The sequence below is a fragment of the Panthera onca genome, chromosome C1 (genome assembly GCF_046562875.1).
Source record: "Panthera onca isolate mPanOnc1 chromosome C1, mPanOnc1 haplotype 2, whole genome shotgun sequence".
NCBI lineage: Eukaryota > Metazoa > Chordata > Mammalia > Carnivora > Felidae > Panthera > Panthera onca.
This window is the reverse complement of record NC_138346.1, coordinates 207,425,970-207,452,769: the sequence shown is the minus strand read 5'-3', so window position 1 is coordinate 207,452,769 and position 26,800 is coordinate 207,425,970. Positions and strand designations below refer to the sequence as shown.

The 26,800-nt window shown below is 54.1% G+C and overlaps 1 protein-coding gene across 3 annotated transcripts in view; it reads right to left on the bottom strand.

Annotated features, from left to right (window-relative positions):
* Window positions 1-26,800, bottom strand: part of CAPZB (capping actin protein of muscle Z-line subunit beta) — a 135,337-nt gene that overhangs the window by 36,523 nt on the left and 72,014 nt on the right. For all 3 annotated transcript variants that reach the window (XM_060626250.2, XM_060626248.2, XM_060626249.2), the window contains exon 3: window positions 4,004-4,125. In XM_060626250.2, coding sequence (XP_060482233.1) covers window positions 4,004-4,125 — 122 coding nt within the window. The remainder of the gene's footprint in view (window positions 1-4,003; window positions 4,126-26,800) is intronic.

The following is a 26,800-nucleotide window of genomic DNA, read 5'->3' as shown; positions in this document are numbered from 1 at the left end:
CGCCCCCCCCCCCCCTCCCGGGCACCATCACTAACAAATCACAAGTCTGGAACCAGAGGGAGCTGGGCGGCCACTCCTCCAGCTGCCTTTGCACACAGGCCCCAGCTCTCTCGGCTGCTGGGCCACAGAGGGCAAGCGCGGGAAGAGTCATCGGCCTGGCTCCCAAAGGGGGCTCTAGGCAGTAGTAGCCCCGGCCACTTCGAAAGCAAGGAGTCTGAAAACCCTTCTTTCCAAGCTGACCATTCCTCTGCACCATTTTCCTCTCTGTTGGAACAGAGACTTCACAAGAACGGGGTAAGATGCTCCTTCTGCCCCCTGACCAGCAGCCAGCTCTGTGATCACCCTGAACTGGGCACACAGCACAGGGAAGAGTTATCCAGTAAGCCAGGACCCATCTAGCTTAGGGAGCAGCTGTGAAGCGGACACTAAGCACCCTCTCATCTTTGCCTAAAGGCCTCTCCCTTCTAGAGCGTGGCTGAGGTGTCTGTTCTTACTGTTATAGCACGTGTTCTTCATTCCCCCAAACTGTGCTCAGAGAACTCTCCTCCACGACAGAAATGTTCTCTATTGTCACCGACCAAAATGGCGGCTACTATCTTTGGGTTGGCTGCTGAGTGTCTGAGATGTGGCTAGTGCAACCGAGGGGCTCTGTTTTAATTTTACTTAATTTGAATTCATTCAGGCAACCAACTCCAGAACCAAGGTTCCAAGAAGGCAAGTCTTTCCTGTCTTCTTTGTCCGCTAAGCACCTAGAACATGCTGGCACGCAACCACATGCTCGCTTAAGCTTTTAAGAGAATGAATAAATCCCCCCCCCCCCCCAACACACACACCCTCCACTCTCACATACAGATGTCTATCTCTGCAGCTGCCACAGTCCTAGCCTTCCCTCCTCCAGGCCAGAAGGGCGCCTGGGGAAGGAGCCCACGTTGCCCTCCTCACATCCCTGTGCCCAGCACAGAGCTCCCAGGTGGTGAGCACTGGTGATGGGCCGAAGCCTTACAGCACGGGGTGGGAAAGAAGGACCCAAGGGGATTCTGCTGGTGGCCCTCCAACCAGAAGAGAAGGAGCCACCCTCCGCTCGTTCTGAGGAACAACAGAGGCCTCGCAGCAGATCCCGAGACAAAGATGCAGTGGAAGAGAATCTGAGGCCCCCCTCCCTGCCCCCCACGTGCCCCTTTCAAGACTTCCCAGAATACTCCCGGGCCTGACCTTCGTTTCCCCAGCTACAAAGCCATCGCCTTCCTGCGGGCCTGGAAGACCTTCTCCAACTGGCTTTCATTTGGAGGTGACCTGATTAGACACAAGAGCCCATCTCTCTTGCAGACCGGGGGCCTGGAATTTTCAAGAAGCCTGTAACTCACATTTCTCCTGGCTCACAGACGACAGCATTTGAAGCCGTTAGTCCTGGAGCCGGGGTAATTGTAGCTGGGGGAAAAAATCATAACATTACCCAGAATATTCTTAGTGGAAGGGGCACTCAGAACACATTTAAGAGCTTAAATGGAGGCCATTTGAAAAAAGACAGATGGACAGGAACGGTTAGATTTCAAAAGTCAGGCCTTTCATTTCCCTCAGAGAATGCTTTTTGTTTGAGCTAACAGGTTTCAAACAGTGCTGCTGGCAATGGTCACGCCATAAGGATCTTATTTAAGCAAACGATCAAACACAGTTGGGATGGAAATGTGTGGAGAGAAATCAGAAGACCTTGAAGTTGTACCCCGAGAAGGGAAAAAGGAAAGAGAGGTCCTGTGCCCTGAACACCCTGGGCTCCTCTTTGGCTGAGGTCCCCAGGAGGTGCCCCAGGAATGTGGGAGCCGGCGGGGCAACCTGGAGGGGCTGCAGGCACCGGGGAAGCCCGGCCCGGGCATGGACACTGGATACGGAAACAATTCCAGCCGTCCCACAGGCTGCCAGGGACCAGCTGCCGCACACAGCGGACTGGAGTTTTCAGGTGGAAAAGAAAAATACAATGACGACATTGAGTGAGCAAGAGTCAGCTCGAGGGCCACCTCTTCCCGGAAGCTTCCTGAACCCTGTGCCTGGAGGGGCCACCTGTCCCTTGGCGGTGTGCCACCCGGTCAGACCACTCGGCACCGCCTCGGACCCCTCTCCAGTGAGGACTGGCCCTTCAGGGCGGAGCCCGATCCATCCCGGCTGCCACAGCACCTCCAGGCATCTCCACCTCGTCCAGCCCTCGCTCAGGAATTCCAGGCCATCCGCAGCCTACCTGCCATCTCCACGTCCTACCTAAAGGACATCTCAAGCTCCTCCCACAGTCCTCCTCATCTCAGTCCGCAGCGGCCCCCACCTCCCCATCCCCCCTCCACGCCCGGGCCCCGAGACAACGCTGCTGACTCTACTCCCGGGACGGGCCTCTCAAGTCAGACAGCTGCTCACCACCTCCACTCGGGTCTCTGGTCTGGACGGGGCCAAAATCTATTCCTGGCCTAACTTCGAATCGAAGCTGGCAAGGGGGCACGACTGTAAAACATTTGTCTCGTCTCTCCGTAAAGTCAGTATCAATGAAATGTTCGTAATTCACACCAGGTTCCGTGCCATTCAGCACTTGGCCTGTGTCACTTCTTTGAACCCCTCGTAGCTCTGTGCTACGTCCTTCAAGGCCCTGCAGGACCTGCCCTGCCGCACCCTTGACCTCAACTCCCACCCCGGCCTTCCCGTCAAGCTTGAGCCCGACCAGCGCAGCTCCAGCCAGGGACTTTACGCCCAGAACGCTCTTCTCCCAGACCCGCGCATGACCGAACCTTCTCATCAAGTCTCATTTCACATATTCCCACAGAAGTACCGTCCCTGACTTTCCATCCTGCCTCTCCTTTCGTATTTTCTCGTTTCACTTTTCACAGTCTCGGTTGACTTCTGCGTTCGCTACTTGGCTTCCTCACTGGGACGGAAGCTCCATAGAAAAGGGACTTAAAGAGTGCCGGCACACAGAGGACGGGCCTACAGAGACGTCACCACGCGTTCTGCCGAAAAGAACAAAGCCCCCGATTTCCAGGTTAGAGGTGAGAACGCTAAAGACCAGAAATGGTAAGTCATCTGTCAAAGGCCTTGTGGCTACAGGGGCCAGCGCTGGTTTGGAGCCAACGCTGTGACTCCAGGTAATTATTCCCTGCTTCCGTGTCTCAGCCCCTGCCCCCTGCCCCAAGAGAACATCAGGCCGAAGCTGTAAGACTCAGCCCAGGTTGTGTGGCCTCCAAATAAACCTAAAGCAGGCTGCATTCCTCCACCATCCTCCAAGGCAATGCACACAGCAATCCATCACAGAGATGCTGGACAGTTTAGGGATTCCTGATGTTTAACAGGAAGAACGCCTAGACACCCTTAAAACCTAGCTCAGACATCACCTCCGTCAGGAAGTTTTCCTGGAGTTTCCCCAGCCTCTTCTAGGCTACCTGCAAATTCCAAATGAGCTCGGTTGGCCCTGGTCGCATGAACCACATCACACAGTAACCAGCTGCTAAGTGCACCTCCTGTTCCGGAGTGGCGATTCTCCAATGCAGGGGCCAACGTCAACTTCGTTGGGTAGGGCCCTCAGCACGGCGATGGGAAGAGGAAGGAGAGCTGTGGATCTGGTGGACAGAGCTGCCTCCCAACGTCCCTCACTGAAGCAGTCCCTCCTCGCGCTCAAGATCCCCGTTACGTGCACACCCTATACCTTGCCGTTGGCATGGCTTAACGCAATTACTGTTTTGTAACAACAGCCACCTCCCATTAGATTGGAAGGGTAGGGGCCCTCGCTCACTGCTGAATCTCCAATGCTTGCTGGAGACACCCCACAAGCACCCAGTGGTTGACCGGATGGCAGGATGGATGGTGGGAAGGGATGAAGGGTGGGAGAGAGGGAGGAAAGTCAGGGAGAAAGAAGGCCGGTGGGCTGTGAGACTGTCCAAGTTCAGTGGTCCTCGTGCTGCTGGGCCGGTGGCAACGCCCGGCCCGGGGTCCGGCCCACCATGCCTGCCGCATTCTCGGGGTGGGAGCTCACCTGTACGAGTCCCCATCTCTGTTGTAGTCACACAAAAGGTAATCCTTCCCCACCACCTTGTCTCTGGCGATTTTCAGGGGCTGGTCAACAGAAGACAGGAGATCTTCACACAGACTGGGGACCTGGAAGAAAGAAAGGAAAAGGCAGAACCGGGGGGTTAAAACAACACGTCAAAACCAGGTTGGCTAATGGCAACCAGAGCCACGTCGTGGTCAGCATATTTAACATCTGGCCCTTGGTACTCTGCCAGAATTATGGGCCTGTTCTTTTCTTTTCCACATGTGTCTGACACCAACTGTGTCCCTCCATAAAGAAACCTGTTCTTGAGTTACAGCGGAGCGTGATTTCCAACACAGCCTTCCTTCCAAATCTGCGTGCAGCGTTAATTACCTGGTCGCCAGGGTGGTCTGGTACATTTAAGTATGTATATGCTTGCTATTGGTCTCTGGTGGGCAAAGTACAAGCTCAAGTCCTGAGAAGAAGGTAAACATTTGAAATACACAGGAATCCAAAGAACTCTGAGAATAACCCGTCCGTGCCGGAGAACTCCCACAGGCTCCCATGCCGGGTGGAGTTTCCAATACTTTCCAGGCCCCCGGCCAAGCATTGCCAGGCTGGCTGGCGGAGTCGACCCTACCTGCTGCAAAGGTAGCTACACACCGGCCTCCCCCAGCGCCGAGCTCCAGCTGGCTTACCTCAGGTGGACCCACTGGGAGCCATGTCACCGAGAAAGAGGGCCCCAGGGCCTGAACCCCACGACAAATGCTGCCGACTCTGACACGTGGCCCCACTGGTAACCAGGCCGCTGGCTGCCGCCGCCACCTCCTCCTCCTCCTCCTCCTCCTCCCAACTCAAACATCAATTTCCACCAAAATATTCCAGGAAGCGATGGCAGCACTTTCTGAAATGGATTCCTTCAGGCCTGAGTCACTTCCATGCTGTATTTTCAATGTGCTGACTTATTCCTTTCATGGGCCTGGGTTTATGGAGGCCCCACCATATCGTTTACCAGGCAAGCGGCTGCCAACTGCACCAACAGCCCTTCCAAATGGAAAAGTTAAATCATGTGGCAAAGATACCCAGCAGAGCGGCTCAGCAAGGGGGCAGACGGCCGCGGCAGTTCCCGCGTTCCTCCAGAAGACCCTTATCGCCTCCAGAAAGGTGGTGGTGGGGAGACTGACACCCCAGGGACCACCCAGCCTCCGGGGCCTCTCCGGGAACCCCTGCTGAGCCCCACGGTGCTTCCGGGCAGCTTGTAAGGCCCTGGCTGGCACAGCTGGAAGACGGTGACCCTGTCTCGCATAAACTCCAGCCTCTGTGAGGCAGAGATTCCCTCTACGTGGACCACTGCCAGTCACCTAGGCCCCCAAGAGATGCCGGCACCACTAACTCCTATATACCACCTGTGTCCAGCTCCCACAAACACACACACACACACACACACAAAACAGGGCTATTTTCTTCCTTTTTTGTTTTTCTTTAGATTTTATTTTAAAAATAATCTCTACACTGAATGTGGGGCTCAAACTCACAACCCTGAGATCAGAACTCTCATGGTCCACCGGCTGAGCCAGCCAGGCACCCCAAAACGGGGCTGGCCAATCAAAGTTAGTTTTGGTGACGGTAACATCCTACCCCCTACCAAGTGTCTGTCATGTATCATGGCCTGTCAGAGTACAGATGGTCAACTTGAGAGCTCACACACAACCTGTGAAGTAGGCATGTATTACCCCCATTTTCCAGATTACAGACAGCCAAGGCCCAGGGTTACCAAGCTGCCCAAGGGCCACACCAGGAGCAGGCAGCAGCCACAGAAATCCGCACCCCCCCCCCGCCCCCACCTCTGATGGTAACCCTGACACAGAAGAGGAAGGACAGTGCATGCCCAAAGCACACTGTGGTGGCAAATAACCCCCTTCTGCTCCCACCCCCTGCTCAGCAACCAGTGGCCACGGGGCCTGGAAGAAAGCCCCGGCCACGGCAAGGCAGATTTTAACAGCTTCCGCCCGACGCCGCTGGGATCTGGAGGTGGTCTTGCTTTGCTGCTGTAGGCCCAGAGGAACGGCCCTGAGCACCTGCGCCGGCCCAGCATGACGAGCCCCTCCCCTAAGCATCACCGTCGAATGCGCTGGACCAGCTCACCCGGGGGCCCTGACTTCTGCCTAGAACCCCATTCTAACTGGCTGGCGCCCCTGGCACTGCTGGTCAGTTCATCCCGGACTGTGGCAGAGAACAAGCCACCAGGCTCTGACGTGCAACTTCCGACTCCACCGCTTACCGTCCCTGCGGCCTCGGGCAAATCATTTTTACGTCTCAAAGTCCTTATCTGGAAAGTGGGGATAAGAGAACCAGCTCATCGAGATTTGGGGGATCACAGGAGGCAATGCCTTCAGCATTCCAGCCATGCCCAGCACGGGGGCATGCACGCACACTAGTACTGGACCGCGAAGCGCCCGCCCTCCCCCCTCCGTACCTGCCGCGGTCATCTGCGCTCTGTGACTGTTTGATGGCAGCGCCAGTCCAGGTCCCACCTGGATTCACCGCACTGCCTCTTTGGGATCCGGATAAAACGGACCCTTGAGAATCCAGTTCTTCTTGCCTTCAGTTCTGCCTGGAGCCAGCTGTTGCCCCTTCCCCACCAGTCCTGCTGCTTTGCAGGGACCCCCACCCCCCCACACAGGGAAGCCCACAAGATCATTGGATTTGGTATAAAACACGCTTGACTTCACTGCCATCCCAAAGGTGAATCCGTGGATCGGAAGTATCTCCATAATTTCTTCCTAGCACTTATGCTAACTGAAATGACTTTTAAATTTATTTGTTGTCTGTCTCCCTTCCCTACAATGTCGATTTTTTTTTTCCCAGGGCAGGGACTTCAATCTTGTTCACTGCTGGATCCCCAGTGCCTACGGCAGTGTCAGAGGCATAGTGAGTTCTCGAGGAGATTTGCATGGGAGGGAGGAATTTTATAACGCAAAGCCTCCCAAACACCAATCAGCTTTGTTTCTAAGTTAATAAGCTGGTGTGCAGCAAGAATCTTCATCAAAAGAATCTGTCGTCCAGAACTGAACTCTGATGGATGCCAGTGACCAATTTTGGTTGTGGTTCCAGCCAGACAATCTCAAACCTGAATCATGACATGGTGGAAAAGCCCTAGACAAAGAGAACTAGAGTTTTAAAGTTGGGGGGGGGGGGGCGGTTTATGAATACAGACCCCGAGGAACACAGCAACGGGGGCAAGACTGAGAACTGAGAGACCGGGTTATAGCCCCTGCTCTTCTGGCAGACACACCGGGCGCCGACCCGGGAGGCTGACGGCGGCCTGTTATGAAATGAGACGTTTACTTGGGTTTTGTTTTACAAGTTGGGAACTCAGTGACCTACTCTTCTTTTTCTGTTTTTCTTTCTCCTGGGACCTCCCCACCTCCACCTTAAAAAAAAAAAAAAAAGCGCTTCTGGCCTGTGAAATCAAAAAACGTGGCAGCCACTGGTCTAGAAAATGGGATCCAGCCCTCCCTGCCTGTCAAAGTAGATAGATCAGGGTAACTTTCAAGGTCAGTGTAAAGAACCGGAAGGGAGGCCACTCCTCCCACCTTGGACGTCCTGTCCTTCTGAGCACAAAGCTGAGGCAACAGTGCAAAGCATCTGGGTACCAGCCGTCATCAAGAGCCACTCTCGTAGCCTGCCCAGCCTACCTTTCCTATTCTGGTCACAAAGCTTCTCAAGCCCATGAAGCCCGGGGCAGGGCTGGCCTCCCCTCTCCACCGCTGCCCACGGGCAGCCAGAGAGCCTCGGCCCCTGGCCTAACTCAGGGGTGGGGCCTTCCTAGGAGTTTTCTCCAGGGGCAGATACACGGCCTATATTCCCTCTGCCAGGGAAGCGGGGGTGGGGGTGAGGGCCCTGGGCTGCGGCAGGCCTCAGGAGAGCATCTGCATGAGCTTCTGAGCGAGGCAGAGCGGGTGATACTATCTGAGCTCCTAGATCCAGCTGCCCTCGTGACTGGGGCTTTTAAAATCCATGGCCAGGTACTAACCAGAACAACATACATCTAAACTGTCACTGAAAAATTATGGCAGTGCACCAGAAACCACAGAGAACTCCTGAAGGCGCAGGGACGTGCCCTTCCGTGAAGAGAATCTGGGACGTGATACGGCCGGCTGATTCTTCAACCAGGCAAGCACAATTTTCGCCTTTTGGGTAAACTTTCAAGTTGGACCATATTTTTGTATTCCAGTCCCTTCCACCAGTCCTGTTTCTCCGGTCAAAGACAAAGCGCCCTGGAAGAATCCTCTTCCTGTCGCCACAGGGACTGAGACGTGTGGATGACACGGTGTGTCCACAGATTTGTGCCAGCGCAGCCGCTCGAGGGTGCGTTAGTCATGATCTGGCACCACCCACACCTGTCTGACTTCCATTCCATCCTACCCCCCACTCCTGCCTGCAGCCTCCCAACACCATCCTGTCCTGTTCAGCACTCCCTCCACGTGCAAGTTAGCACATGCGTTCTTCCACTGGACAAGTCCCCACATATAGGGTTGCTGGAGAAAATACAGGATCGGGCGGTTCATTTTTAATTTCAGATACACCACGAATCTCAAAAACATGGGGCGTACATTTTCATTTGCCAAACCTGGCAACCCATCCCCTTCTCTCAAACCCTACCACCCTTAAGAACCCAGCCCGGGGCGTCTGGGTGGCTCAGTCGGTTGAGCGTCCGACTTGGGCTCAGGTCATGATCTCGCGGTCTGTGAGTTCAAGCCCCGCGTCGGGCTCTGTGCTGACAGCTCAGAGCCTGGAGCCTGTTTCAGATTCTGTGTCTCCCTCTCTCTCTTTCCCTCCCCCGTTCATGCTCTGTCTCTGTCTCAAAACTAAACGTTAAAAAAAAATTTTTTTAAGAACCCAGCCCCAAATCCGACTTCTTTGTCAAGGTGCCAAATTCTTTGGAATTCCTGGAGTAACACTGATGTCAGCTGAACCCCAAATGCTTTGGGGATGGCTGTTCTAATACTGCCATCAGCTATCACTTTACTCCTTCCTCGCTACTTAACATTCTTTGTCTTTGAGTGCTGTGAGCCTACAGAGGCAGAGACCAGTTCCTGAGGCCGAGCCCCACAAAATGCATGGTGTGGCCAGTGCTCCAGCAAGTGTGCCGACTTCTTCTGTGGAAGTGGGTACTAATCTTGATCGAGGTTACACCAAAACCCAGAATACAGGCAGTTTCTCTCTGCAGTCGCTTACTTACCGATGCTCCCCCTGCATTCAACCCCAAGGCTACCCCCGCTCAGTCCTGTCAAGTGCTTAGAAGAGTGGAAGAAATCACATTAAGTCTCAAAGATCAGGAGTTTGTAGAGCAATTTAAATGAAAGAACGGGTCCAAACAAAGCCAAGAGTTCACTGTGGGCTGCGTGTGTCATCGGCTCCACTGCCTCCGAAGGCAAGAACACGTGTTTGGTGCCTACACCCAAGGGCCGGATGGTTTCTGTCCAAACTGCACATCTGAACTGCTTCTCGGCCTTTGCAAGGAACGTTCAGATAACACCAAAGGTGTCAGATCAATCCTGGCTGCTGGGGGGATTTAAACTTAATTCCCAGCGACTTGGAACAGAAAACAAGGACGGCGTTCTGGCCACCCTTCTGGTGGTGAGGTTCAACTTCTCCACTGCATAGACTCCTTTGAGGCCACACCCCAGGGACCACCCAGCTCTTTAGTGACATCATCATCTGGCTCCCTGGTGTGGGGGGAGGATGGCCCTGGAGGAGGGGGCGGGGAGAGGAAGAGTGAGCTGGGGCAGGGAGAGAAAAAACCCCAGGGGGTAGAAGGTAAAGGACAGGCGAGGACGCCCTGAGCAGCAGCCACAGATGACCCTTTAATAATGAGGATCAAGACAAGCACGCCGTCACAGCCAACACCAGGCACTGTATCACGAACTCTCCTGGCACCACCTCCTCTAGGCCTCAGGCACCCCAAGTGTGGAGCAGTTATAGAATCCTTATTTTAAGGACAGGAAAAACGGGGCCTTGAGAACTTGCCCAAAGTCACAGCACTACTCGCCAGCAGTCTGGGAAAGGACACGGGAGATACGGAACGGCTCGGTCGACAAAAAGTGCATCCACTCTTGCTGTCGCCCCAACCTGAATGCTTTTCTATCTAACGCAACAGCAATCACATGAAAAGAGATACAAATCAGAAGTTTCCGGCCACAAGTGAGGTTCGCGTCTGTGCCGCCATGTGGTTCAACTTTGCCTCTTCCCCTCCTCCGTTAGTTATTAATGTTGAAAACAATTGTTCAACCAGAAAAAGAAACTTGAGATGAACCCTTAAAAAAGCACAAAAGCCAGACCAGTGCAACTCCACGGATAATCTAATCCACAGCACCCCCGTCTTTAAGAAGTGCACCCTTGTACCTCAGTTTTTAAAAACATGGCCAAACGAACACATTCCATCTTTTGATCTGCCCGCTGGCCGAGAGCCCGCCACCAGAGAGATAAGAATCGAAAACAGACCCTGTCCGCCGGGTCGCACACTCGGATGAGTGATGTTGGAATCGCAGCTGGGCACAGGCCTGGCTGGCCCCGCTCCCCTCCCCGCGCTCCCCTCCCAGGCATCGAGGTGTCAGGACGCCGGGGCTCCGGGCAGCCAGCAGAGGTCTCTGCCTACAGTTTGCTCCTTTTCTACTTTCGAAGGCTACATCCTTCCCCCCTTTCCGCTAATACGAATACAAATAAAAATGAAATCTAAAACTAAAGAGGATGCTTTTAGGGACACAAGTGCTGGTGTAGGAAACAACCTACAGTGTGGCTTTCCGGAAAACACCAACCTTGAAATCAAACACCAGTTCAAATCCTCGGTCTACTGCTTCCTGGCTGAGCGTACCCTTCCTTAACCTCAGAACTGGGGCTACGATACCCGCCTCAACAAGAGATTCATTCCACTTAATGATGCTGAGCACCCACACCAGGCATGTGCTCGGTGCCATGGACTTGGTAGCAGACAAGATGGACCCACGCAGCCTGCTCTCCCAAAGTTTGTTCCGGCCGCTGGGAACAGACAAGTGCACAAGGAGCCATCCTGAGTGGTGGCGAGGGTGGGCCTGTGGAGATTCAGTGGTCCGGGAGTTGGCAAAGAGATGACACACGAATGAAGGAAAGTGGGGGGGGGGGGGGGGGGAAGGGGACGCTGTGATGGGAGCCAAGAGCCAGCACGCAGAGACTGCGGCAAGGAAGCCACAAGGCGAGCGTAAGGAAGACACGATCATCTGTGGCCACAAGCCACCCCTCCCATGACAGGGAGCCAGCACTGGGAAGGGGCTGTGCTGTGGGGGTCCCTGCCCACATGAAGCCCTCCAGCCATGCCTGGACCTCAGCAGAAATCCTAAGGCCACCACCCAGCATAGAGCCTGGTGAGAAACAGGAGCTTCGCACCTGCTGAACTCGTCCCCGCACTCCCAACCACACCCACACAGGGGCGCCGTCCCTCCTTCAAACTTCAGATCCAGCCCTCTTCTAATTCATCCATCACTGGACGCCAAGAATGATATCCCTCAAATGAAAGGACAGACTATTCTTCATCGGCAGTCTGTAAATTATTTAGGAAGATGCACAACTGAGAAAGAATATCACTGAGTGTCTGAAACAATTTCCCAATTTTGGAAACATTAAAACGTGATGAACCATGCACACTCAGATTCAAGAGGCTGGTACCTGTAGTGCCCCCAGCAGACTAAGTACGTGCTCACAACGGGCACACAGCTGTTCGCTGGGGGACGGTCCTCAGGGTCTGAACAAAGCTGGCCAAACAGTGCTACCACCAGGAAATTGTTTTTTGGTCAACAGATATTTTATTCTACTTAGAAACGAATTTTTCACATGCCATTAATGACAAAGAACTTTCTCAAGAAACCAGTCCCCCTCTCCCCTTTTTTCTTTTCTTAGGCAGGTGCCCTAAACCACCCCAGAGAGAAATAACAGAGATGAACTTCCTGGGCTGGGTTTCAGCCATTCATACTCAAGACTCCAAAGGCTTTGCCTTCTAGAAGCTCACAGCCTGGAATAAGAGGCCAGAACGGTTTTCTAAAGGAAGGGTCAGGAAAGGGCAGAACAAAAAGAGGGCAAATTGAAAGGAAAAATTAAAATCACTATCTGTGAGTCAACCACAGGCGAACACACAAGGTTCCTGTTGTCCATTTGTAACCTTACGCTTCCCCGAAGGGGATGAACCAGGCAGCCGGAGCCTAATTAAATTAACCATTCCCTGGCCAGGGCTACAAGTCCACATCTGGCGGAGGCAAGTCTAGAGAATTCAGGGTCATTCTAACCTGCCTGCTCCTTTTAATTAAGGCCTTGTCCCCCAGGGACAGAGCACAATACACAAACACCTTCAAGAAGCCAGAGGCAGAAAAGTCACCAGACAGAAGTCACTGTGGCCTCGGAGCCTGTGCAGGCAGTTACCCCGAGCAGAGCCCACTGCCCCAGCGTCCTATACAGTCCATCCAGACCGAGGCTGCTCTCCCCGGGGCACCTAAGAACCCCCGCCTGTTCCCTGCAGTCCTAAAGCTTCAGAGAGGAGGTGACTCCCAGGCCTATGCTCCTCCAGGCCACAAGGCCTTGGCTGTAGGCCTCACACATTCAGGACGAGGTCTCTCTCCTCAGGACAAGGGTGGGGCCTAACACCGTCGGGGCTTCCAGTGCTGGTGACATGGTGCTCCAGTGCAGAGCAGCAGGGTCCCTCAGGTCAAGTTCTGATCTTCTGAAGGCTCCCAGAATGTTCTCCCTCCTGGAGACTCGGCTAGGGGGCTGGCTGGCTGGAGGCGAGGGTGAGCGTGCCTGTGACCGCCGGCCCCTCAAGGCAGACGGAGACTCAAGCTCTCAGCCCTAGGGATGTGACGAGCACCCGGTGGCGACCATACGGAGACAAGCGTGGACAGAGAGCTGTGACCCTCTTGCTGGATGTTCCATGGTCCTGCCTCCTCAGTCTTTGTCGTTAAGGGATTACTGTCTTGGCTGCATTCTTAGAAATCACTTCAAATCTTTCAGGGAAAAAGACCAGGTAAAAACTACATGAAAACAACTTGTTGATAATGTGATCTTTACACTAAGGCCCTGTAATTTCATGGGAAGGACAGGGGATCTCCACCCTCTATTTCAGTTTCTGTAATTTTTTTTTTTAATGTTTACTTCTTTCTGAGAGAGACAGAGTGTGAGCGGGGGCGCGGGGGGTGGGGGGCAGAGAGACAGACAGACACAGGGAGACAGGATCTGAAGCAGGCTCTGGGCTCTGAGCTGTTAGCACAGAGCCCGATGTGGGGCTCAAACTTGCAAATGGTGAGATCATGACCTGAGCCAAGATCAGACGCTTAACTGACTGAGCCACCCACCCAGGCACCCCCTCTATTTCAGTTTCTAAAAGCTACTACCTGCGGACTCCTGGATGGCTCAGTTGGTTGGGCATCCAACTCTTGATTTCAGCTCCAGTCAAGACCCCAGGGTCATGGGTTCAAGCCCTGCATCAGACTCCACGGTGAGCATGGAGCCTGCTTAAGATTCTCTCTCCCTCTCTCTCTCTGCCCCTCTCCTTCACTACAGCTGTGTCTAAAATTTTTAAAAAATTAAGGAAAAAAAAAAAAAAGCTATGACCCTAGCAGCTGTAGATGTTCTTCTAAGTGGTTATGCACAAGGCGTTTTTTTAACATTTATTCATTTTTTAGAGACAGAGACAGAGCATGAGCAGGGGAGGGGCAGAGAAAGAAGGAGACACAGGATCCGAAGCAGGCTCCAGGCTCCGAGCTGTCAGCACAGAGCCCGACGCGGGGCTCGAACCCACGGACTGCGAGATCATGACCTGAGCCGAGGTCAGACGTTTAACCGACTGAGCCACCCGGGCGCCAACACACACGTTCTTACTTTATCATTATGGCAACCCTGTATGACACACTGGTGTCACTGTCATCCCAAATTATCGCTGACCAGAGAGGAAGACGCCGAGGCACAGGTGGGTTAAGCAATGCGGCTGAGGCCTGCAGTTAGAGGAGGCCCCTCGGCCGGTGCCGCCTGGAGCCTGCTGCCTGGCGAGCAGCCATGGGACAGAACTATTTCAGCTGGAAGGATCACCAAGTGGGTGGTGGCAGAGAGGTGCACCCGGCCGAAGTGGGGTTTGCATGACGAGGTCCACGTGAACCACCCCCCCTCCCCACAACGGCCTGAGGGTAAAGCAGCCGCTCTCAGGGTGGAAGGTGAACGAACAATCTGCCCCCTTGCTTATCGCTGCGCACTCGGGTCTGGGCCCGGGCTCAGGCTTTACAAAACCCGCGTGCGAAACCTTCATGCGCAAGCCCTCCTTAAAGCTACGAACAGGCTACCGTGGAAACGCACACGCTGAGATCCTGGTAGGGAACTGACAGAGGGCATGTGCTGCCCAAGTGAGAAGTGAGCTGCCAGACGGGCAATGCTGGTGAAACGCAGAAACGTTCTTCACTGCTGGTCGGGGAAGGCTCAGCATGGCAGGGAGCGGGGGACAAACCGCTGGGTACCCATCCATGCGCCCCGGCACAGGGACAGGATTCCTAGAGTGGGTGCGGGTACGCCGACCAAAGCAACGCCACCCCCCCCCACCACCCCCACCCCCCCGCCGAGGCCTCACAGGGGGCCAGGTCCCGGTACACCTTGCTCCAGGGACCCTTACAGCCGACCCTGGGAGGCCAACGACCTCGCGAAGCAGCAGCGGAGGCTCAGAGCCATGCAGCCACCGAGTCATATGCCAGAGTTCCGGCTCTTTCCACCACACATTCTCCCCAAACTCTCAAGACCACAAACTTCCAAACAACCCTGACAGTCTCGCAAAATTCCAGCGATGTGGCTGGTTCCTTTCAAGTGGAAATGTTCGTGCCATCTGTGTGTGTGTCTGAGCGGGGCCGGAGGCCAGCGCTGTTGTGCCACGTTATGTGAGCCATGCCCAGAACAAGCTGGGCCTTCCCCCCGCCCCCATTAGCACAAAAACCATCCTGGCTGGCCTGCCACAATGTTTCCCACTGGATTCCTTCCACTGGATGGATGCCTCATCAGGTTTTGTTTTAATTTCACTGAGTCACCCAGAGAAAATGACCACGCACAAAGAAAAATCTGCAATTCTTCCTACTGGGGAAGTTGGCTCCACTTAGGAGGCACCAATGTGTCCCCTTTCATTGGCTGGGTCTTTCCAGGATCAAGAGCTCCTCTGTTTCTCCACTTTGGCCCATTAAGAGATAAAACTCAAATTTGATGTTCCAGATGAAACCACCCAAGTGCATGAGGGGTTAAATACAGTGTCCCCACCCTCAAGGAGCTCAAAGTATAGGAGGAGAGACAGGGACACAAACCAAGTCCCGATGTGCTACGTGCTACGGACAGGGAGTACTGGATCGGCCATAGAAACGAAGAGGAGGGCTGCCCAGGGCTCCCTCGGAGGGGAGAACGAGCAGGGGAGTCCAGGCAGATGTGTGAGGAGCTAGCCGGGAGCTAAGTTACAAAAAGTGAAGTGCGAGCGTGGCACGGCGATGCCTGGGGGACTGGGGTGGAGAAGGGGCACCCACCTGGACAAAGGAGTATGGCATGGAATCCGGATGGCTGCACCACCCAGTGCATATGCTAGAAACCCATGAAACGTACACCTTAAAAGAGTGAATCTTACAGCAAGTAAATTATATCTCCATTAAGCTGTTGTTTTAAAAAAAAAAAAAAAAAAAAAGAGAGAAATCAAGAGAGAATGTCCCAGGTGGAGAGCACAGGTACATCCAGGGAAGTCTAAGTTCAATGCAAATGCAAAAATATCAATTTGGGTCTTTTTAAATTTTTTTTTTTTTTTTTTTTACATTTATATATTTTTGAGAGACAGCACAAGCGGGGGAGGGGCAGAGAGAGAGAGGGAGACACAGAATCTGAAGCAGGCTCCAGGCTCCGAGCCGTCAGCACAGAGCCCGACACAGGGCTCGAATTCACAAACCGTGAGATAATGACCTGAGCTGAAGTCGGATGCTTAACCAACTGAGCCACCCGGGCGCCCCCAATTTGGGTTTTAGCAGAGAATATATTACATGATTGAAGTCTGGGTTAGTAAGCATCTGGGCACCGGGGGCCAAAGGCAATGTTACTTTTTCCTTCACTCACAGTAGCTACTGGAGCACCAACCCTTATAACCCAGAGCTTTCCCACATCAAAACAAATTAATAAACAGAGCACACAGTAGGGGACGCATCATCAGCCCGGAAGCCGGAGCTGGGTCCTTAATGAAATGGGCATAGACCACTGGATGGTCCTCAGTTTCCTTATCTCTAAAATGGGCCAACTGAATGAGATGGGTCCTTTGCTTCTCCAAGGCAGAGAAGCGGTGCCTGGTGGGATGCTGGTGGAGAGGGGCTCAGGGTGACAGGGCCTGACTCTTTTGTGTTTGTGTTAAGATTTAGCTTGAAAGAGGATTCCAGTCATTAAAGAAATATCTGAAAGCCACCAGACTAGACGACTAGCAAGGTTCATTTTAGCCTTAAGATTCTGCAAAGTCTCACATATCAAGACAGTCTAGGGCCACCTGGGTGGCTCAGTTGCTTGGGCGTCCAACTTTGGCTCAGGTACGATCTCACCATTTGTGAGTTCGAGCCCCTGTGCTGACAGCTCAGAGCCTGGAACGTGCTTCAGATTCTGTGTCTCCCTCTTTCTCTGCTCCTCCCCCACTCACACTCTTGTCTCTGTCTCTCTCTCAAAAATAAACACTAAAAATAATATATTAAAAGAAAAAAAAAAAAAAGACAGCCTATGTACTTATCTCTATGACCGTCCAGGAAATGGCCTTTGGAGCTAATCAGAAGCTTGTGACGTTCTTCCTAAAACTGAACAGAACATCTACTGAGCGAGGCACTGTGTGTGATCCAAGAGAGCCTAAGAGCTGGGCCCACCTCCGAGGTGCACGACCTCAGGACCCAGACCCAGCACAAGGGAGAAGGAACAGGCTCCTGCATGGGCTTCGCCCTCAATCCCACACTCGAATTCAAAGTCGAACAGAAATTTCTCTATTTGTACACAGAACCTATACTACGCCCTCTTCTCTCTTCCAGGAGTGACCTCCCCTACCCCCTCAGAGCCCCCCACGCCAATTCCACACACCAAAGGGAAGCGGTGTTTTCCTCCTGCCCATGACAGGATCTTCATCAACTTCAGTGTCCCCGTCATGCATCTGAGACCTGGCCACCAGCAGTGAGCACGCCATCCGCTCTTAAAGGGACTGCCGATGGACACACATCAGAAACCCCAGGTCCCCGAAGGACATGCAGGCTGTTCCAGGTCCCGGCCCACGTGCTAGACCCATTTCCAAGGTCAGGGAGACAGGCTGGGCACGCCATGCTGCTCTCAAGTGCTTTCCATCTGGTCCCAGATGTGCTCTACAGGGGTGACCCAGGCACTGCTCACCCAGGGCCAGTGCCTGCCAGGCTGCACAGGCCTCCCTGTTGACTCTCCAAGTCCTGGGGAAGCAGAATCTCTTTCCAACGGACTTTGCTGTCTCACGGTTGTCATCGACCAGAAAGCAAGACCTAATCTAGAGAGATACTCTTCAGGCCTCCTCAGTGGAGGCTCTCCAAACATTACCTAAAACGCTGCTCCCGGGGGTCCACCGGCAACAGGATGCCACACAGTTCCTAAAACGCAGACGCCAGATAGATCCCTGACTAGGGAGTTCTATTAGGGCAGGGCGAGGCCGAGGAAGGGGTCTTTGTGGGTTTCTGATGAATCACGCCTCCCAGCTCCAGCTGACGAGAACCGCGTATCTTTTTCCCATCAGGAGAGCACAGCCTCCTGCTACCGGTGATCCTCACGTAGATCAGACTCCTCCTGAACTACTTCCCTGACCTCACAGTACTGCTGCCCACCAGCCAGCACCACGGGAGGACCGAGCTCTTTTGTTCATTTTGCCCAGAACGAAACCCAAACGATACCCTTGTCCTTCGTGCCTCCAGGAGGGCAACAGCACGGGCACCGAGGGCACGCACTGCCACCTCCCGGTGCCGGGGCAATGTGCACCCAGCAAGTCTAACAGAAAGGACCACGGAGCGCCTTCACGAACGATCCAACCCAAAGAGACGCAAATCCGTGCCCGGCAGAACAGAAACCAAAGAGGAAAGGATTTCCCCTCTTGGAGGCGTGCAAGGAGACTTGCTGAGCGGCCAACATTTTGGAAAGATGGAATTTTAAACACAAACACGAAAGGGCAGAGATTTGAGGCAGAGGAGCCGGGCACACAGCTGGGAGGCCCTTTAATTAGGGAAAGATTTGCAAAGCCTGTGGAGCATCGGCAGATTTTCCCCAGGTCTCCGGAATGGAAAGAATGTGGAAACCAACAGGGTGACCAAGAAGTTTGCGTTCGGCTTGACACTCTCACCAAGAGTGAAGCCCATGGTCCTATCTCCTGCCACCTTTTCAGCAGCTTGGTGATCGATCCCTTGGTGCAACAGAGGGGGATGCCCTGGCCTGGGAGGAGACAGGCTGGACTGGCTCCCTCCTAAGAGCACTTCCCACAATGCACAGGAAACCTCTGCCGTCAAGGTGTTTTATTCACATTAAAAAAAAAAAAATTTTTTTTAATGTTTATTTATTTTTGAGAGAAAGACACAGAGCGTGAGCAGAAGAGGGGCAGAGAGAGAGGGAGACAGAGAATCAGAAGCAGGCTCCAGGCTCTGAACACACAGCCCAGAGCCCGACGCGGGGCTCGAACTCACACACCGCGAGATCATGACCTGAGCTGAAGTCGGACGCTTAACCGACTGAGCCACCCAGGCACCCCTATTTATATTTTTTAAGTTTATTTATGTGTTTTCAGAGAGACTGAGACAGTGTGAGTAGGGGAGGGACAAAGAGAGAGGGACAGAGAGGATCCCAAGCACACTCCCGGCTGCCAGCACAGAGCCTGACGTGGGGCTCAAACTCATGAACCGTGAGACGGTGACCTGAGCCAAAACCAAGAGTTGGAGGCTTAACCGACTGAGCCACCGAGGCTCCCCTGTCAAGGTGTTTTAAGGCAGAAACATAATTCCAGGGAAAACTAAAGAGCCCCGCACACCTGGGGCTGCAGTTCTCGTCTGCACGTATTATATGGCATTTTCATAAGCGTTTCTAATGGACTTAAATATCAGGCACATGGACAGATGGTCTGTAATAAAACAGAAAAATGATATCCCCCCAGCTCCATTCAGGGGGAACGCGTGCCTATTCAGCTCCCAAGGGGCGAAGGAGGAGGCAGTGGTTTTCCCCACATGGCCAACACCCGTGTGGCCATCTTCTGTCCGGGACATCGTGATGTCCCACACGGCACCAGGGCACGGTCTTTTTAGACAGGTGCTTTGGCTCTCCTTTGCAGGGTGCCCTGTGCCCCAAGTTCCCAAATCTAAGTTAGGTGACAAGGCTCAGGAACAAAGGCGGGGCCGCCGCGCCCCTCTCCTCCACCACAACCTAAGAGTTCAGGAGAAACAGAACGCCGGGAGCCTACTGCTGGTAACAGAAGCTGTAGTTGTTAGCAACCGGGGCTAAGGAGACACCAGGCGGTGACGGAGTACCCAAAAGACCAGATTTGGAAAGCCCAAGGTCCCTGTGAGATCACACAAGATACAGGCGACTGGCACTGCGGCTGCACGAAGCACTCGGGGTCAGCAGGGCCAGCCAGGTCGCCGCTGCCCAGGCAAGAACTGCCGGGGACTCTTCCACAGGCAGGCAGGCTCGCCGAGCAACTCAGGGAAGAGGCACACTTCCCAGCTCTAGTCTTAAAACTGCAAAGAATCAATCGCTGTCCCTTCTATTATGTGGCTAGAAAGTCTGAGTGGCAACTAACAGCTGGTCCTCGGCGAGACTGGAGTGTGCACCCATCACTTGCTTTCTGGCAAGGGACTCACAAGGCCTGAACCGATGCCCGAAGCTTACCAGGCATCAACTCGCAGGTCTAATCTGGACAGAGACACACACTCCTACCTGATCTTTGTCCAGCTAGCTCCCTTCCTATCACCCTGTCTCAGGCTTCACCTACTCTAAGAAGCTTTCCCTGAAACCCACCCACCAAGGGTAAGCTCAATGCCCCTCCATGCTGCCTCCATGGAGCTCTGTGTTCCTCTCCATCGGAATCCTTGTATTAAATCCATCTGGATATCTGGCTTCCCCACGACTGTGGGCTCTCTGGACACAAATATTATCTTACCACTCTGACCCCCGTGCTTCAGCACAGGCTCTAGCGCTTAGGGGTCCCTTCACTGGGGGTCCCTTACGTGCCACACACTGGGCATACAAAAGTGAACAAAGCAGACAAGATCCCTGCCCTCGTAGAGCGTAGGGGGCAGTGAGAGTCCCTGAGAGTACAGGGGAGTACCATGGCTGGGGTGACCAAGAGACAGGGTGGGGGAGCGAGGCCAAGGCAGAGGTCCGAAAGATTAGCAGAGCTGGTGCGGAGATGTTATTCCCAGTAAAGGGACGGCAGGCACAAAGATCCTACAAGACAGAGCACAGGGCCTTTGGGAAACCCTAGCAGGTGAGTATGGCTGGAGTGGAGGGGCCTCGGGGGAGGGAAGGGGGAAAGAGGGGTTGACAGGGTCAGGTCAGATCAAGAGTTGTTAAACCCAGACTGTTCTCTGGCCTTGATCCCGATGACAGTGTGAAGTCAGGCAGGGTCATGGAGGGTCACGATGAAAACTGCATCTTGGAAAGTTTACTCTGGCTGCTGATAAGGAGGTGGACTTATCAGTCCACCCGGGTGTGGGACTACAGACAGGGAGGTCCAGAGGCTGTCAGAATAATCCAGTAACCTAGGGAGGGGTAGTAGCAACAAATGTCCACTGAATTGCTCTAAATGAGGATAAAGATGCCTTCGGCCGACAGGCTGGATGGGGGTGGGTGGGACTCCTTACAAGTGACCACCTCGGGCACATGGAACCATGTCTCCACTGGCCTCCAACAGCCCGAGCTGCACCCAGTGCTCCCGGGGCCGGCCTCTGTGCTGGACTCCCAGACGTAGCTCTTCCAGAAGCCACAAACCCTCCTTCATGCCTCCACTGCCAAGACCCGAGAGGTCAAGAACTAGAGGCGATGGCATTCAAGCCCACTCGTCACTGTGGGAAGATGTGGCACGCCCACCGCCCCCTTCCCGGCCGGATGACAGCACCACCTCCCAGAGCCTGACCAAGCCGCACTCCCCCACAACCCAGCCAAACCAGACAACACGGGGCGCACGGACGAGGGACACACCCCTCCTTAAAAGGACAGCTGAACTGCAGCGGGAAAGCCGCTCTAGTTCCTGTGTTTCTTCTGCACCCACTTCCTGTTGTCACGAAAGCCGTAAGGAAGGTGCACCACCTTCTCTCTGTCACAGCAGTCGGTGTGACCCAGGGAGCACTCATCGTGTGCACCCAACGCTGCCCCGAGCACTCCCTTTAGTCCTTCCACCCGCCCTCTGAGAACAAGGTGAATTCATAACTCACTGTGCCGTACACATGGGGAAACAGAGGCACAGGGAGCCGAAGCAGCTTACTCAAGGTCACCCCGGTCTTCAGGGTGCACCAGCCCCAGCTAAGTCGTGACCCTGGTGATCTTTTTTTTTTTTTTTTTTTCAACGTTTTTTTATTTATTTTTGGGACAGAGAGAGACAGAGCATGAACGGGGGAGGGGCAGAGAGAGAGGGAGACACAGAATCGGAAACAGGCTCCAGGCTCCGAGCCATCAGCCCAGAGCCTGACGCGGGGCTCGAACTCACGGACCGCGAGATCGTGACCTGGCTGAAGTCGGACGCTTAACCGACTGCGCCACCCAGGCGCCCCAACCCTGGTGATCTTAAAGACGTGCAGTGGTTTCCCCGTGTCCTGCCACCTGCCGGGGCCACCAGTGCCGGCTCCGTGGGGCTGAGGCCTCCCTGCACCCTTTCCCCTCTCTCCTCAGACTGCACGGCTTTACAAAGCATGTGCGGAGGATCCTGCGCTCTCAGAGTCTGGGGACGGCTGGGTTTACTGGACCATCAACCACTATTTATTTAGCATCAGCAATGTGGCCGGGCCTGTAGACCCCGGGGACACGGATGAGCAGTGTTACATTCCACAGGTGCTTTGGAACCCGAGGGCCCTTCGGCGGCTAAGAATGCAGAATCGTTAGGCAGCCAGGCCCTGGCGAGTGACACGGCTTGGAGACGTGGTTCCCCCCGGCAGGAGGAGTTCAGAAGCGGGAAGGTCAGTGAAACAGGGTGTGAGAATGTCGGGGAAGCAGCAGCAAGCAACTTTCCAGGGCCCGACGCACACCCCTTACTCCCAATTTACGTTCAGCACCGTCAGAATGAGGGGAAATCCACTAGCATGAAGAATAATCATTTCCAGCCTGGGGCAAACCTCCTAAAGCGTTTTGTTCTGAACCCAGAGTGTTATTTTAGCTTCCAGTCAGGAGTAATTAAGTGTGCCTCCGCATTCCAGGAAGAGGAGAGAGGGAGATTAACGACAATTAAATCTCTTCTGCATTTGGCCCCGAATCCCTCCTCGAGTCGCCTGCTGTCAGATAACTTTTCCAAAGCCTCCATCTGACACGACTCCTACCAGCACCATCTGCAACATCAATTCTGCTCTTGGCGTGAAGGTTTCAATTACACGCAAGGTAACAGGCCCCCCAGGACCAGGGAGTCTGGAGTTTTACAAGCACGTTCTTCCCTCTTCTCCTGCACACCACGCATCCAGAATTTGGTCGGTAATCGTTCGCAAGGGGGGAGGGCACAGGGACAGCCCCTCCGTGAGGCCTCTCGAAGGCAGGTTCTGTGCCTGTTGTGATTGACACGGTCTCTAATGAACCTTAATTGTGAGCCCAACAGGCCCAGGAAGGCAGCAACAGATGTGGCGACGCGGCAACCGCAAACCGCCTAATGAATAAAAAGTGTCCTGCCTGATGAGGGCCAGTGACCCCAAAACGGAGGACGGAATCATTCCTCACCCCTGCACCCTTTTCTACAGCGCTGACTCCTTCCTGCAAGCGACAGGAAGCCTCCGGGTGGACCGGGAAGGCACCCGCCTCGGCGCTCCCAGTAGAAAGAGACCGCCGGACCTGGGGTCACGTCATCCCCACCTCGGCCGCCCCTGCAACTGGGAAGGGGACTGAGTAACTTCTTGCCGGCGTGAATTACTGTGACGGTATCTGCATTCAGAGTCCGCCGTCGGCTGGGGACCTGCGGTGCCCAGGAGAGAACTATTCCTGGAGAAGCGGTGGGCACAGACAGCAGGGCGACAGAAGAAGGGGCGTCTGAGTCCAACGGACCTGGGGTTGATCCTGACCCTGCCACTTACTCATTAGCTGTGGGGGCTCCGACCGACTCATTAAGCCTCCTGTTTCCTCATTTGTAAAATGGGGAGAAGACTAACCTTGTGGTTTGTGGTTTAAATACATTAAATAGGCAGAGGGTCAAGAAAGGGATTTGGCATCTGATAGTTACCAACTAAAAGCCAGGTGACCAGCAGAGTTTTAACTCATTCGCACAATGGCCACATTGCACGTGTGCAAGAGCCCCGTGCACACAGCTGCTTACTCTGAGCCAGGTACTGTGCTCGAAGCTTCACACATACGCCGTCTCCAGTTTTCAAGCTCCGCGTCATCACGCCCACCCCTTGGATGAAGAAGCCACAGCCCACGAGTCTCCCAGCTCAGACACGGTGACGACGAGAGCTCGGCTTGGCCAGGCCCTTCGGTTTCCAGGTGCTCAACCGTATCAGGTCTGGTGCTCCTAGTGGGCATATCGAGCACGGAGTGTCAGACTCACGGGTGCCCTAAAACTTCCTAACCCAGAACTTTCCAGGAGTTTGATCTTCAAGCATACTCAAACAGGCTTCTGTAGCCTGACAAAGGGTATATGCGGAGGGGGGAGATGGTTAAACAATCGGTCTGTGTCCCAGGAAACGTGCTGAATAAATGGATACTCTGCCGCGAGCCCACCCCAGACATCCACGCTGCGGCTGGTGGCACCTCGCAGGCATTTTCTGCATCGGGGGATGAACAGGGTGTGGCGGGTAAGGTGCTCAAGTAGCCTCCCCACCCAGAGCCACAGACTCAGGAGAGGGGCCGAAGGGGAAAGGCCATGGAACAGAGGCCACTGCTGGATGACTGTGAAGGACCCGCAGACGTGGACTTGGAGGGCTGGTCCTCAAGCTGGGGAAAGGATGCCTGGGGGGTCACACTGGCGGTGCGGGGTGGGTGGGGGAGATGAGGGGGGGTGGGTTCAGGCTGGGACAAGAGATTAGCAGTCCTGATCAGACGGAAGGGGAACCTGGACAACAGAGAGGGATCCTGAGGGTTCTAAGGTCACAAGTGGTCTGTCCCGGATGATACCCGGGTGCCTGGGTGGCACCTCCGGGTGGCTGAAGAGAAGGCGATGAGGTCAAATGCCCTGTGAGCCTGTCCGGTCCGCCGGCTGGTCCTCGGGCACTGAGGTCGTGCTCCCCAGCCGTCGGACCATCCGACCCGTCCTGTCTGGCTCCTCCGCCAGGGCTTCCGAAGGCAGAGCTCCAAGCGTTAGGAATTCAGGGAACCGAAGCAGGGAGAAGGGCGCCCGCCAAAGCAACAGGGGAGAAGAGGGGAGACGACTCACACAGGCCAGGAACCCCCGTCCACCAGGACGGGACGGGAAGCAGGACACATCATCACCCTATCCTGCGGCATGACAGATGCCCTTACTGGCCACGAAACCTGCCTGCCACAGTGGGACTCTGACCTCCTCTGCCGACTCTGGGGTTGAGGGCAATGGCGTCTCCCTGTTTTCCATTCAGGAATCCCCACCGTCAGAAGACGGGGCAATGGTTTTCAGGACCACCTAAAAACGCCTCAGCGGAGGGCCTTCTCACCAAGTCCCGGCAACCGTGAGCTGGGTTCTAAAAACCCCAGTGAAAGTCAAGACCGGAACTGTCCACCTGTGAAAACACAGGAAGGCTGCTTGGCGTGTCGGGGCACGGCCCCTAGGCTGGCAGAACCCAGGAGTCAGCGAACAGGTCCTGGAAAGCCATTGGAGATAAGAAAGGCATCAGCTAGCATTTATGAAGCACCTGTCTGTCATGCACGTCGACGCTTTCCACATACCCCCAAATCCTCACAACTGCTCCAGGAATGTGGTGTTCTTACTTCGATCCTCTATGTTAGAGGACCTTCTGGGAGGTGAAGCGACCTGCCTGTGGGTGCAAAGCTGTTAGGTGACCCAATGGGCTTCAGTCCCCGTCAGCCTCGCTCTGCCCACGGAAGTGAGCTGCGGAGGCAGTGGAGCCCCACCCTGGGGGACATGTGCCAAAGGCCCCCGCCTGCTCGGCTCTCTCCACATGTTTACCATACCGGGCGGCCCGTCCGGTCCCAGACCTGAGAGAAATCAATTGCCTCTTCTGCCAGCAAAAGGGGATCCTGAAAGCAGTGACACTGACACAAGGTATCCATGGTGATGTTCTTTTAGTCCCAGGCAAGAGAACCCAGGTTCTGAGACTGTGACCGTCCGGCCCCCACTTCACAGGAAGAGCAGGAGACCCAGAGAATCCTGCCCATCACAGTGAAGTTAGTGACAGAGCCAACATCATAGCCCATGACCCCTGACTTCCAGTAAGATTTGCTTAATGTACACAATGCTTTTATCCACCTTCCTATTTCCCCCTACTGAAGGAGCAAGAAGTTCCCTGAAGCAGTTCTCTATTTGAAGAAACCACAAGGAAAGCTATGTTCTTTCTAAGCCATTTCGCCAAACAGTTAACAAAAATTTTAAACTTGGCCGACATCATACTTATGGCTGTGGTCAAAAAGGGTCTAGAATCCAGGTCATTTGATAGGCAGGTTACGAACTTTTCCAGGAAAGCAATGTTTTCCAAAGTAGATTCCATGAAAGTGAGGTAGAGAAATGCTAGTTTAAAAGAGATGTTTTGTTTTTTTAACTGCAGGACTTCTCAGTACCTTTAATAGGACAACATGGATGGTGAAGCTTCTAGAGGGCAGAGTGTGCCACGTTTTCCCCATTGCTCACTGTCTTTGTTCCTCACGAGACTCAACCAAGGTGAGCCGACCGATTTCACGACAATCAGGAGAAATGCAGGTTGTATCCAGGAGGAAATACAATCCATCCACTGAGCAGAAACCCAGGTCATCAGTGAAGGACTTTTCCAACCTATCCTGTTTCATTCTGCATTCCTCTGAGAAGGACAAAAAGGATGTGGATTAGACGTCTGCACTGCTCGCTCGCGCTCTCTCTCTGCCTCTCTGAATCACCTATCTGTGTGCCTGGACCTCTGTCCCACCAAAGGATTCCCACTTTCCTTACTGGTGGAGGCCACAGCACATGGCAGCTGGGAACCCGAGAGCCAGACTGCTTGTTCAGAGCTTGGCTCCAGCACTGCTACCTGGTGACCTCGGAAGAGCTGCCCCAGCCCCTGCTGCCACTTCTGGCCAGTGGGAGAGACGAGAGCGACAACTTCAGGAGGAGGTTTCTCAAGATTTGAGGAGGCATGTTCTGTATCATAAGCGGCAAATACTTGTCAGTCTATTCTCTGCCCTTTCATTTTATTTTGTTTCAACTTTTTTTTTGTTAATGTTTTTATTTATTTTTGAGACAGAGAGAGACAGAGCATGACCAGGGGAGGGGAAGAGAGAGAGGGAGACACAGAATCCAAAGCAGGCTCCAGGCTCTGAGCTGTCAGCACAGAGCCCAATGCGGGGCTCGAACTCACAGACTGTGAGGTCGTGACCCGAGCTGAGGTCAGATGCTTAACTGACTGAGCCACCCAGGTGCCCCTATTTTGTTTCAACTTTTAAGTTAAA